The 13,773-nt window shown below is 44.3% G+C and overlaps 1 protein-coding gene across 2 annotated transcripts in view; it reads right to left on the bottom strand.

Moving 5' to 3' along the window:
• The window catches only part of LANCL2 (LanC like glutathione S-transferase 2), a 56,767-nt gene that overhangs the window by 9,999 nt on the left and 32,995 nt on the right, over positions 1-13,773 (bottom strand). For both annotated transcript variants that reach the window (XM_075921719.1, XM_075921720.1), the window contains exons 3-6: positions 11,527-11,734; positions 8,270-8,417; positions 5,468-5,614; positions 711-893 (exon numbers count right to left, since the gene is read on the bottom strand). In XM_075921719.1, the coding sequence (XP_075777834.1) occupies positions 711-893; positions 5,468-5,614; positions 8,270-8,417; positions 11,527-11,734 (686 nt within the window). The remainder of the gene's footprint in view (positions 1-710; positions 894-5,467; positions 5,615-8,269; positions 8,418-11,526; positions 11,735-13,773) is intronic.

Below are 13,773 nucleotides of genomic sequence, written 5' to 3'. Positions count from 1 at the left end.
ATTCAGCAACACTGTAGGAGGTTTACAGTTCAAATTTCAGGAAGCAGTGCACATTAATTATTCTGATAGCTATGAATGTTTTTCATCAGTAGACTCAGAGACCAACCAGAGAACCTGCCAAGAAGGCTTGTCAAGAACAGGAATCAATTTGCATAAATTTAATTAAACTGCTCGCTTACTAATGTTCTGTGACTCAGAGCTCCAGAATCTGAAAACAACAGCAGAACCAGTGAGGATACATTGGAACAAAGACGAGGCGAGTGCTAAATTACAGTGATAGGATACAGGCACCTGGGATATTTGTTCTGACATCAGCAGTAAGTACTAGATCTTAATAATACTACAATCATTAAAGTAAAAGGTGGTTGAGAGTGATTTCTAAAATCTAAGGCACCTTTACCTTTTGGAATAAAAACTCAAAAATCATAGGTCAATATTTTAAAACTAGGAGCCTAAAGTTGGGTTCCAAAATAAATGGCCCAATTTCCAGGAGGGCTGAGCCCTCAGCAGCTACCATTAACTTCCAGTCTCTGTTTTTCTTTACCCTTTCTATAATATAGTGACTTAGTAAGTGGCTTGATCTGCAGATTTTAAGAGCCTAACCATACAGACCAAGATTTAAAAACTAGAAGCCTAAAGATCAGAAATCACCTCTGTAGACGTACGAATGCATGAGGATGTGTGAGCAAGGGTAGAAGAGAATGACTTACCTTATAAGCTTGCATAAGCATGTGGATGACTCCCGGTGCACCATGGCACCAATGGACTAGTCTATCAGTTTCATTGCTCAATGATGATGGATAGTTCCCAGATCTGAATTTTTTATGACGGACATAGTCAATGCTTGGCTTCACCATCTCTGTCAGGGTCTCCTGATCCACATTTGAAACTGGCTAAGAACAAAACAATCACTCTTTATTTTGTTTTGCATACACAAACATGCATAGGTACTGACTTTGACGTGCATATTTCAAAGCTCTTTATGAGCATTTCAGTCATTTACCCTCACAATATCCTTATGAGAAGGTGACTTACATCAAGAGGATCCAGTCTGACTGTGACAGAACTAGAATAGAAAACTCCTAGACCTTTATCAATGCTTTACACTAAAAGAGAGCACTTAAGGAGGAAAGTGGTTTGGTTATCTATAGCATACTCTCAGATAAAAGCAACCTAAACCCTATGTGGTTTTAAAACAATGGCCTAACTTTATGCAATATAAACCTGGCATGATTCTCCCAGCTGAGGTGTCCCTACTACTGTGGCCAATGACCCATCTTTCTAAATGTTAATGAAGGTGAAGTATTTTCAGCATAAAGCTTCTTAAACCCATGGACAGCTGAAGAAAGTAAATTAAACTGAGTGACAGGATCTAACACAGGCAGCCCAACAGTTGGTTGGGAAAAATCACATCCAGAAAACAGACATTAAGGACCAGATTTACCATATTTATTTAGATGCCTAATGATGCAGAGAAGTGCTTTTGAAAATCCTAGTAGGTGCATTTGTGAATCTAAAGGCACCTAAATAGCTTTGAAAAATCTGACCTGAGGAATTCTATTCTTCTCCTACATACTCCCCAGGACTCCACATTAAATTTAATAGGATTTACATTCTTGCCAGAGAGGAAAACATACACACTGAGTTACATGCCTACTGCTAGGTGAAGTCCGGAAAGTAGTTAAGTATAAAGGTACTGGTAAGTACATTGTGGGGTTTCCAGGTGTTCCTCATTAATATTCATCAAAATAAGGCTTTATTGTTTTCCAAGCCCACATGATCTCTGAAATTCCTGAAAGCCTCCTGGGTAGATGGGACCCAATAACTCAGCCAGTGACAGGAACCTCCTAATTCTTTTTAAATTATTGCTCAGTGTGCTCAATTTTATTACAGTGCTTCTGTAGACCTGCATTTCATAGGGCAACACCCTCCTGCAATTCGCACACCTAGAGCCAAAGGAGAAGACTTTAAACATCTACAGCTTTCAAATACGTTCACTTTGAAACTGCAATATCTATTCACCTTGTTTTTCTTCTTACAGCCAACAAGGAATGCTTACTTTGCTGGCCTACAGTCCACTACTATGCTATCAGTAGGCATTATTGTTTTCCTGTTAATCGCAGGTACTCACATAAATCCATCAGCTCTCCATAAAAGCACAAAAATGTGGAGCTGGAAGGGACCTCAAGAGGTCATCTAGTTCAGTCCAGATAAGTTTTCACCCTTGGCCCAATCAACACACAGCTGTGGCCTATGTGATAACCTCAGGGCTATCACTAGGGCCTGGAGGGAAGGTCCCCTGCCCTAAGCACAGAGCCAGCAAGGGAGTACCAATTCGGACCCAGTGGTGTGTCAGACCCCTCCCAGCAGGATTGGACCCAGCAGCATCAGCAGGAGGCCATGATGCTCAGTGCTCCAATCCCAGGATTGAACATCCAGTGATCCGTCTGAAGCAGGCTCCCTAGAACTAGGACTACAGTCGCAGGTGGGCAAGGCAGCAGAGGTGGGAGACCAGTGTACTGGCAGAACCCCAAAGGGGCTCTGCATAAGCTTATCCGGTAATCAATTATTCACTTTCCCCCTCCCCTTGCTGCCTCTCTGAGAGGCAGCGGGGTGAGGAGGGGAGAACAGGAGCTGGTGTTGGGGAAAGCTGGCTTAAAATCCGGTTCCCCCCAGCACTGGCTCCATGGTGCTGCCGGCCGCCCCCCACTCCCTCTATCAGAGGCAGAAGGGGAGGGATAGGGAGGCTGCTGCAAAACAGCCTCTGCCTGCGGCCAGCCTTGTCCACCATACACAGAGGCTGTTCCGGCAGCAACCCCAGTTTGCTGTGGACAAGGTTGGACACTGCCAATAGGGGCTGATGGACTCAGCACCAGCTAGGACCAAGCAGTTCTGGCTTGCACTGGTCCAGGACACTGCGTCTCTGCATTTTAAATGTAGTAAGAGCCCAACAGCTCTTACTACATTTAAAATGCAGAACCGCAGCACAGGTGGCTCCGGGAGCTGGCACGGCCTGGGACTGCTCAGTCCCGGCTCAAGCTGGCTCCTGGAGCTACCCTGGCTGTGGCTCTCCACAGTGGTCCTTATTGACTCATCGTGTAATCGATACAAATTCTATTGACTACACGATTAGTCAGATAACTGCAATTTAACACCCCTTATAGTAACACCACTTCATCAAGGGATACCTGCTATTCCAACTGACACACTTTTCGGTTGGGATAGCAGTGTTTATCATGGCAGCTTGGCTGGCAAAGCTCTGTCAACTAGAGGGCATTGTCTTTCCCCACCCCTGAACGACGTAACTATGCCGACAGAACTTTGTAGTACAGACCTGGCCTTAAATCATACGCTTTCTGAGATGGGCCATCTTTTTTGTTCTGTATTTGGACAGAACCAAGCAAAATAGGTCAATATAAATAATAGAGTAATTATTAAAGACACACACTTACTAATGAACTAAAAACTGTTAGATGGAGGGAAAGATGGAGGGAAAGAGTTTTATTTAATGATTAGAGGAGAGGACTTGGCCTTGAAATTCTTGGTTTAAAATCTCAGATCTGCCACTGGCTCACTGTTCTTAATATTGCTGTGCCTTGGCTCATCCACCTATAGTAATACTTACTAGAGATAGTAGTGGCTAGCCAGCTAACTGTTTAACTGAAAAGCAACTGCTTGTCAGTTAACAGTCCTGGTTAACCGCCCCACCCACCCACCCACCCACACAAGCTCTGCATTTAAAACTCGGACTGGCATGCTGGCTCAGTTCCAACCCCTGGTCCTAGTTTTCCATGAAGAGTACTCGGGAGCCAGCTGACACCCCGTGCTGTTGCCTCTATATCAGAGGCAGCAGCGTGGGGTAGCAGCAGCAGCCCCCGTCTTTGGGGGGGCCCAAGCTGCCTGCGAACAAAGGCTGCTCTGTGGAATGCTGGAGTAGCCTCTGTCTGAGGAGGACTCGATTTTTAAAATCAGTTCCCCTTGCAGATTGGCTTCCGCCTGCAACCCCAAGCTGCTACCTCTGATATAGAGGCAGCAGTGCAGGGTGATAGGGGCTTCCTAGGAGTGGATCTGGAAGCGCACTGGTTGCTGGCCCTGCCCCCAGGCGCATCAAGTAATCATGCAAACACTAAGAAATGTACACAGTTAGTAAAACAGCCACTTTCTAACATCCCTAATACTTACTAACCTTGTCATGATGTTGTGAGGAACTGCTTGTAAAGGGCTAGTGTTCCTCAGATCACAGGTAGTATGTACATACAAAGTAGGATTATAATAAAGAAAGAAATAAAACTCCTCCTACGTTCTTGGCCAAAATGTACTCCTAGTACTGGCTAAATCCCACTTATCATCTTGTTCCTTCTGCAGGAAGTGACTGAACTTTGAGTCAACATTTAACAAACAGTGAAAAGGCATAAACCTAAAACTTTATAAATAACAGTTTTATAGTAATTGTCAAAGCAGCAGTCTTACAGAGGAAAAAATTACAGCACTGCCTAGATTTATAATGTGAGTAGATGCCACTTACAACCAGCAATACCACCTGAAACAGCAAAGAAAGAAGAAAGGGTAGGGAAGAGGTGGCAGTTTTCCTAAGGGAAAGGATGTTATTAGAGGGGCCAAACAGGACCAGGGAAGAAAAGATGAAGAAACTTCTTGGGAAAAAGTGTTTTCTTGAGGAGGTCAGAGAGAGGACACAGTAAATTAGATTACTCTTTAAGACTGAAAGGAAGCAAATTCCTTGCACTTTGGCTTGGGAAAAAGTGCTCTGCATGAACAAATAAGAATCTAGCTATTACTTGAGGCAAAACAGAGACTGCCAGCACCTTTGGAAATGAGAGAGGGGGATAAATTAGACTTTGCAACCCAACAGCCGCCTTTGTACAATGACATTTGATAAAATTATTTCCAGATCTCATCACTAATATGAAGATGAGGCATAAACTGCCTGTATTCAAATGTCAGCTTCCCCTGAGAGTGACTGTGGGACTTGGGGAGGATGGCATCTGAGGGTCAGGAAAAAGGGAGAGTAAAGATGACAGCAAGTTGGTTAAGGGCAACAGGCAGGGCAGAGTTGTGGGCAACAACCCAAGGAAGTGGAGAACATCAGAATAAATCAAGCTAGAGATCAACAGAATGAAGGTGTTTTAGACAGTGTAGTTTTCTGGAATTTTGAGATAGTGGGAAATAAACTCAAACTGGTGGTTGGTGTAGGCAAGATCGCAGGCAGAACAGAGAAAGGGAGCATTTCTGCCAGGAAGATCAATGCCATGAAAAAGGAAAAGAGGCGAGATAAATGACAACTGAAGATTAAGATCCAAGAACTATGTTGGAAGAGTGACATGCACAATGAAGCCGTTAACAATGTTCATACATTACTGTGTTTTAGGGACCATTATTGTCAAGTGAGTGAAACTCTAACTACTGTTTGATACAAAAGAACCTTACCTTGGAACACTACTTTTCCTACCTGCATCAGCATGTAATAAATCCCAGCCATGCCATGGGCTGCTCCAACATACTGCTTCCTGTGCCATTGGTACAACAGAGGGCAGCGTTCAGCCTTGCGTTCCTCCTTTGACAAGTTTTTACCCGACTCAATAATGGCATCCACCACCTAATGTGGAAATAGAACACACCCTTGCCTTTAATATGGTTTTCTTTTTCTACAGAGGACTACTTTACAAAGAATTTTAAGACACAATACTAAAGAGAATGCATTAAAGAACTTGACATGATATACAAGTCTATCTCTGCCCTACCTCATGTCATATTTTCTTATCCCATTAAGCCATAGTTTTTTTTAATGTCAGGAAAACTATTTTTTTCCATACAGTAAAAAGCCCTAACCTTAATTCATGCCCCCTTGTGCATGTGTATTATAATATAGTCTTTAGTTACATAATCACTTTTTTTTTTCTAAAGGACCCCTGCCTCATTCAGTGCACAGGCTGAATCTGTGCTGAGATCAACAGGGTTGTGTAATGACAGAGGCTGTTGTGTATAGGTCACCTGCCTCATTTGTTGTAGAAGTTGGAAGGTGTACAGTGAATGAGGCATGGGATGCAAGAACAGGATGGATTTGAGGTAAAGACAGCTAAAAGTGATCCTAAAGAACTGTCCTCTAATCCTTAACTAAGACAACTTTAATTGGAAACCTTATTGATGTTCTTTTAACATTGCTTGTTTGGATGCAATTCCCTAAGGCTTTTTTAAAACAAAACTGGAGGGAGGCAGGGGCAGGATCAAAGAAACTCCATCATGTGGTAGTACCATACTGATATCCACATTGATCAGCTACAGATTTGGAATCTTTAGCTCCAACACACAGACCTCTGCCATTTGAACTATGGAGTAATGGATAGCAGCAGTTGTGTGAGGGATGTGACTCTTCATCGGTGGCTTGCAGACACGTTTCCTGACAACCAAGGAATGGTGAGACTCCGGAACACTCAGTTGCATTCCAAACTTTGGAGGGGTGTGATCTGTAGTGAGCACAAGCTTTTCTGGTAGGGGTACCAGGTAGACCCTGCCAAAAAAACGGACACCCTTGATCATGGGGATAGGGGGAGGGTGTTGCTGGCCAGAAGGAGGCCAGGTCAGGGTTAGGAGGAATGGGGAGGGGGAGAAGCAGAGCTGAGGAGGGTCAGGGGCCACAGCGCTGGACGGGAGGAGGGGGGGCGGAGGAAGGTGGGCGGGAAGCAGAGCTGGTGATGGGGGGAAGGAGGCGGGGAGTGCAGCCACTGATCGCAGCCGGAGTCCAAGGGGCCACGCCCCTGGCAGGCATTCCCTTGAGAGACAAGTTGCTAGTAGAAGCCGGGCCGGGATGGGCTAGTAGCCCTTCCCCCGCCCGGCTTCTGTACACAGCCAGAGGCTCCCAGCTGGGAGGTGGGGGCCGCGATTGGCGCTGGGAGCCTGTGGTTGCGTGCAGAAGCCGGGAGGGGGGAATCCCAGCCTCCCCTCCCCCACTTTTGCACGTGACCACAGGACTCCCAGTGCCAATCATGCCCTGCCTCCCAGTCGCTCCCCTGCCCCTGCCAGGCTTCCGTCTGGCACCCAGCTGGGAATTCAGAAAATACTGGACACTGCACATGTCCGGTATTTTCTGAATTTTTCTACCAGAAAAAAGGGCGCAAGTACTGGACTGTCCAGTAGAAAACCAGATACCTGGCAACCCTATATTCTGGCAATTCCCCAGCCCCTCTTCAGAACATCCCCTTCTGCTCCATCCCCTCCAACTAGGCCTCTTCCCCACCCTTGGTTCCATATTCAGTCCCAGACTACTTGCCAATGAGTCCCAATTCCCCCTCCTCTTTCCTTAGCTGATAGGTCTGTCTCTCTCCCTTACTGAGGCCTCTAGTCTACCCACACACATGTTCCCAATGGCTTTCAGTCCCGATCTCCTTCACTGGGCTCTCCACCAATTTCAGAGTCTTACCATCTCCCTCCCTCCCACCCCCAAGTAATCACCAACCAGTCCTAGTTCTCACCATATTTTTCAACTTCTCAGCACGTCTCTCCTCCAGCCAACTTTTCTTTCCCACTGGTTCTTAGTCCCAGCTCTTGCCTCAGTCTCAGCCTCTCCCACACATACTGACCCTCAAATTTTCACAGGAACTACAAAGGGCAACAAAGGCCTCTCCACATGCCAAATTTCAAGTCCCAGCTCCAAAGCATGGAGGAACTAGAGCTTTTAAAGTATAGATGAGAATTCTTTGGTGCACGTTTCAGCTCAATTGGTTAAAGTCTGACAGCAACTGAAAAACAGGCTTACAATGGGAAGTGTCAGGCAATCTTAATGGGAAGTGCTTCCAGCCCCACCATATAATTAAGGTTTAGTTTAAAGGTATAACATTTTACAAATTGAGTTGTATACTTAAGTACAGATTTTTTTCTGTAAAAGAATTCACACATTTTATATCCTCTTTCCTTTCATTGCATCTAGCTTTACTACTATATATGTGAACTATTATACAAAAAGTTAGACTGACAAGTGAAGTCCTTCCCAGGCAAGAGCTAAACAGAGAGGACCTGTTTCTGACCTCATGCTGGTATAAGTTAGGTGTAACTCTACTGAAGTTATAGCAGGGTAAATAAAAGCAGAATCAGGTCCCAAGTGTTTTTCCCCACTAAACTACTCCAGGAAGTCTTTATTTTTCAGGTTAGAAGGAAGTCTGTTTCATATTTTCTTTCCTATATTTTAAGTGAAGAAATATATATGGTTCAGCCTTAAAGACACTGTAGTACCTGAGAATACAAAGTGTCCTCCTACCTCTTTAACAATAGACTGTGGTACAGTGTCCGGACCAATTTCTGTATTCAAATAGAGCAAAGCATACAAGTAACCTGCTCTGCCATAAAGAAGCTCATCTGGAAGTTCAGAGTCTGTGCTTATAATGGTTCTCTGGAGCTGCAACAACCTGGATCAAAAAAAAAAAAAAAAAACAGAAAGGAAAAGAAAAACTGTACCTTCTTCTTAGGACATCCTGAATTCTCCTTCTGTGTACACTATGCCACCCAATGCAATCAACTGGTAATGAGAGCTTGCTAAAAATGCCTCACGTATTTTGTTTTTGGCTCAGGGAATGTAATCAAAACAGACTTTTTTTTTTTACACCTTTCTCTGGTGGCAGTTGTTGATGACTTAATAATAACTCTTTATACAATAAAAGCATTTTTCATCTGCAGATCCCAAACTGAAGGCAGGGAAGTGTTATAGCCCCACATCAGATGGGGAGACTGAGGTTCATAACCTTTAAGTGACTTGCCCAAGGCCACAACACAAGACAGTGGTAGGCTTAGAAACAGAACCCAAAGTCTCCACACTCCTAGCTCTGTGCCCAATCCACTAGCCCTTTGCTGCCCTAAAATCAGTTTCTCCAGCTGCTGCACTTAAAATAGCTTCATTATTATGAAAAATTTACATTTCTACAGTCCCCCTCACCAGTGGATCTCAAAACCCCTGACAAAGAACAATTCACCTTACAATACCCTTGGGAGTAGACAAGTATTAGATGGCAAACTGAGGCCCCAAAAGCAACTTGCCAGAGGTCATGTGTCAAAATAGGAGAGATGGGAATATAACCCAGGAGATTTTACTGGCTCCGATTTGGGAATAACATTTACAGTTACCAGACAACTAGACCTTTGACACTGTAAAATCCCAACTTAAATATTACTGGTGACTACTGTATAATAATTTATGTAAGGATTGTTTAGAATTTCAAACAGCCATCCATTGAAAGGCCAAATTGGGAAACCCATAGTAAAAAGCTGGTGGTAATTTTGCCTGAAGGATCTCAGGGTTTGGCTCATGAGTTTAGGTGAAAAATGCAGCATCAAACCATTGTCAAGGACTTGCTATTTTACCGAAGAGCTTGTTTGACTTTCGGGATTATATAGGTGGCAAGACTGACAGCCCTAGGGGGTGAAGCCTGCAATGCACATGCATGGACACGCATGAACGCGCACACACACAATGTACAGCGTGGGAGGCAGTAGCAGTAGTCTCAATCCTGAAATGGCAGACGGTGAATCATTTTCCATGCCATTTCAATCCTGTCCTCTCTACTGAACTGCCGAGAAAGTGTCAGTTTAAACTGTGTGCGTACACATGTGGGTGTAATTTAAATTTGAACTTGTGTCCTCTGGGTTTAGACCAAAAACTCAATTCACATAGTCATAGTTGCTAAGAGTCTATGCTGCATCTGAATCAGTGACTTGAAAGGCTCTTGCTTGATCTCACTACTAACCCTCTGAACAACCCATTTGCAAAAAGCTTTAATACCCTTTGATGTATTTGTGAATAAAGCTACCAGAATTAAGATTCATAGTAAAAAAAATTTTTAATTGAAAATTCTACATTTGAGCAAGAACATTTCTTCGGATCACATCTCAGAGCGACGAGGAAAGGCAAAACAAAATCCATGAATAGTCGCTTTATTCAGACTGTACCAATCACTTGGGTATTTGAGTATCAGAGGGGTAGCCGTGTTAGTCTGGATCTGCAAAAGCGACAAGGAGTCCTGTAGCACCTTATAGACTAACAGTTGTATTGGAGCATAAGCTTTCGTGGGCAAAGACCCACTTCGTCAGACTACATGCATCTGATGAAGTGGGTCTTTGCCCACGAAAGCTTATGCTCCAATACATCTGTTAGTCTATAAGGTGCTACAGGACTCCTTGTCACTTTGGGGTATTTGAGTGTATCTACACCTTTTTTAAAAAGTAACAAACACTGAAATCTAATTAGATTTTGAATCTTCCTCCGGAAGAGAATTCTCAAGCAAAGGCTAATTAGAAAAGCAACTGCTCTTAATCTTCTTCCATGAAGACTATTTTCATGCTGTGTGAAAACAACAACACTACAATTGTATCCAGAACGGTATCTGACACTGAGATTTATTCTGACATATGAGCTGTTGTTGTTTTTTAAAAAAACCCACAAAAACAGATAGTCATATCAAAGCGACTGCAGAGATTAATCTCGTTGAGATCCTGGATTAGAAAGAACCTGATTAAACTTCTAAATATAAAACTACTGGATATGCCAAAGTGGAACCAGTCCTCAAGAGTTAATCTGCACATTCTAGCGCAGTAATGCGTGCAGGCAGAATGCTAACAGGTGCAGTTGTGGTATAGATTGGAAATTGCATCGCACACTGGTTGTTATAACCCTCATTGGGACATCAGCTGCATAGAAGCAGGGATTGAAAAAGCCTCCAAAAAAAAAACCTCTGGATCAGAATATGATTTCACAGGACACAGATATAAAAATAACGCAGCTCTTGGACAGAAATCAAGAGTGCCTTTCCCAAGTCAGCCTTTAAATGTTGAGGTGCTAATGTAATTAGGGATGTAATAGTATGGCCAATTAACCGATAAGCAAAAGCTTATCGGTTGATGCTACAGACTGCACGCATCCCCCCTCCGCCACCTGCCAGTACATTTTTTAGCAGGCTGGCCAGCAGCCCAGCTCAGTCCCAGCTCTTGCCGGGTCCAGGACCTACCCCACTGCAATTCTGCATAATAAGTGTATTAGGAGCCACGCGGGCAGGCAGCCCAGTTCAGTTCCGGCTCGTGCTGGGTACGGGAACTCAGCCCCTCCTAGGGACAAGGGCTGCTGCCACCCTGCGCTGCTGCCTGTGTATCAGAGGCAGCAGCATAAGGCAACAGGCAGCTGGTCCGCAAGGGGAGCTGGTTTTTAAACTGCCTCCCCTTCTGGACCAGCCTGGCACTCTGCGCTGCTGCCTCTGATACAGAGGCAACAGCATAGAGTAGCAGGGGGCTCCTTGACAGTGGGGCTACAGCGCAATGACTTCTGGCCCCACCCCCGGGGACTGTAGAATAGCTGACTAACTGATAAGAAGAATTCATGAGGTTAATCAACCATTCAATTAACTGATATTTAACATCCCTAACTGTAATATGAAAACTCCAGCAGTCACTTAGTAAAGTACTGGTCTTTGATCATATACAAAGGGCTCCTGAGTAAATTTACAGCTTTTTCCACTATCATCAGATACCTACTTTGTGATACACTCCTTAGACTCACTGTCAATCTTCAGTTTGTGGTACACTACTGCTCCTACTGCCAAGGGTCCAGCATCACCACAGAGAAACGTAACCCTTCGGCCACTCAGATTACGAAGTATTCTCTTCACGTAATCCAGGGATCGCTGCAAGTACTTCTGGTCTTCTGTGACTCGGTGTAGTTGTAGGTATAAAAGGGCTATGCCTAGAACAACCATAGACAGACAAACACAAAACAAGATGACATTTCCTTTTCTTTCCACTTAAATACCATTTTCCAATTACCTTTTTCTCCTTCTCTCTGAATCATTGCCCCAGAATGTTAGGAGATCCCTGTGCTGTTAATGAGATGTAAAGTCAAGGCTCTAGGGTCTGTCTCAGATCCGAAGGAGAGAGCAGAAGGCATTAAGTCCAGTATCTTGATTATATTTCTATTTGGATAACTACAATGGCCTCAATTTAAAAAAGTGACTAGAACTCAATTAGAGTCACCCAGTTTTCACAGCACTTTTGAAGAAATTAGGCCCTTTTAAGGCGGGGGAATTTTAAGTTCAATACTCAAAAATTAAAGACACCCAAAAAATCACTAGAGACTTAAAAAAAAAAAAAAGTAGGTCAATACACAAATACAATAGCCACACACACACACACACACACACACACACACACACACACACACACACACACACACACACACACAGTATGAGGAAACGAATCCTCAATCCTTCATTGTGTGTGTAATTTGTTTTAAAGAGTGCCCTCTGATGCACTCTATGGCTATGATGAATTGCCAACTGTTCAGCTGTCAACTCTATACAAGACTTACATATATTCCACAGTCAGAGAATATAAAACAAGGATGATTAAGGTCCTTTAAATGCTACCGCTTTTTCCGCTGCTTGAAAGAAGTTTTCTATTGTAACAGCAACATTCCAGCACATGAAAGGTGTTGGGCTGCATTCCTTTCTGAATACAGAAAAAACCATTTAGACGAGCTAAAAACATTAGCCTGGGTGAAATTCAGAGCAAGACCCACGTAGACCTAAGGATGTTAAATATCGGTTAATTTACTAGTCGAGCAGTCAATGGAATTTCTATTGACTACTCGACTAGTCGATAGGCACTTCTGGATTCCTCCTTTGACAGGGGCTCTTGTACATTTCAAAGGAGGAATGAGGAACTTCGTGTGCAGCCCGGGGCCAGTGGGAAGTTCCATTGATTCTGGGCTGCACGTCGGTGCCAGCTTTGAAATGTACAAGAATCTCCAGCGGGTGCTCTTGTGCATTTCAAAACAGAAGTGCCCTCATGGAACCCAGGGTCAATGGGGGACTCAGAGTCCCCCGCTGACCCCGGGCTCCATGTTGCGCTGCCGATTTGAAATGCCATGCGGAGCCCGGAGTCAGTTGGGGACTCCTCAGCTGATCATGGGCTCCGCGAGGCATTTCCACGGAACCCAGGATCAACTGGGGACTTCACAGCTAACCACAGGTTCCACGCGGCATTTCCCCAGAAAGCATTTGCATTAGTCGACTAGTCCTTAACAACCTTACTTAGATCCCATAGGGAGGCTGCATTGAGAGAATACAGGTAACATGGCTGTGCAAGGGTGCCTGCATATCTCCTATCCATTATGGAAAGTTTATCCGTAGCATTCCTGATAGGAATGTGAAAGTGTAAACAGTTAACCGATAAGCCTGGGCTCACTGGTTAACCTTCACAGTTACACACAGCCCCTCACCCTTCTCTGCTGCCCCGATACAGAGAGAGAGTAGCACAGGGGGTGTGTGGAGAGGGGAGGTGGCAGGCCCCACATGTAAATGTGAAACGGATGAAATTTTCAGCAGTTACACATTTAACGGAATACACGCATTTTAACATCTCTAATCTCTGAACAGGCTGGCACGCAAGATCACAGTGAGGGTGAGCTGCAGAGCCACATTTACACTGATTCAGGGGCCTCAGTACCTCCATGCAGTTGATGCAGAGGGCCAGTGGCTATTATCTCAGTCCATGGGCTAGAACAGTAGCAGTTGGAGGGGGGGAGGGAGTGCACTGTGGCTCTGTGTTGCGGGGATTGATTGGATTGCCACATCCACTCTTCTCTCCACATACAGAGCCCAAATGCTTGGTCTTTAGGAAGAGAGAGTGGATTTTAAATCACTGGGTCCCATTCTGCAAATCCTTACTTGTCTATTAGTCCTTACAATGGATTCAATGAGATTAAGTACAACTCACAGGAATAAG

The sequence above is a fragment of the Pelodiscus sinensis genome, chromosome 2 (assembly GCF_049634645.1).
Source record: "Pelodiscus sinensis isolate JC-2024 chromosome 2, ASM4963464v1, whole genome shotgun sequence".
In the NCBI taxonomy this organism is placed as follows: domain Eukaryota; kingdom Metazoa; phylum Chordata; order Testudines; family Trionychidae; genus Pelodiscus; species Pelodiscus sinensis.
The sequence above is the reverse complement of the archived record's forward strand: the minus strand, read 5'-3'. Positions and strand labels throughout refer to the sequence as shown.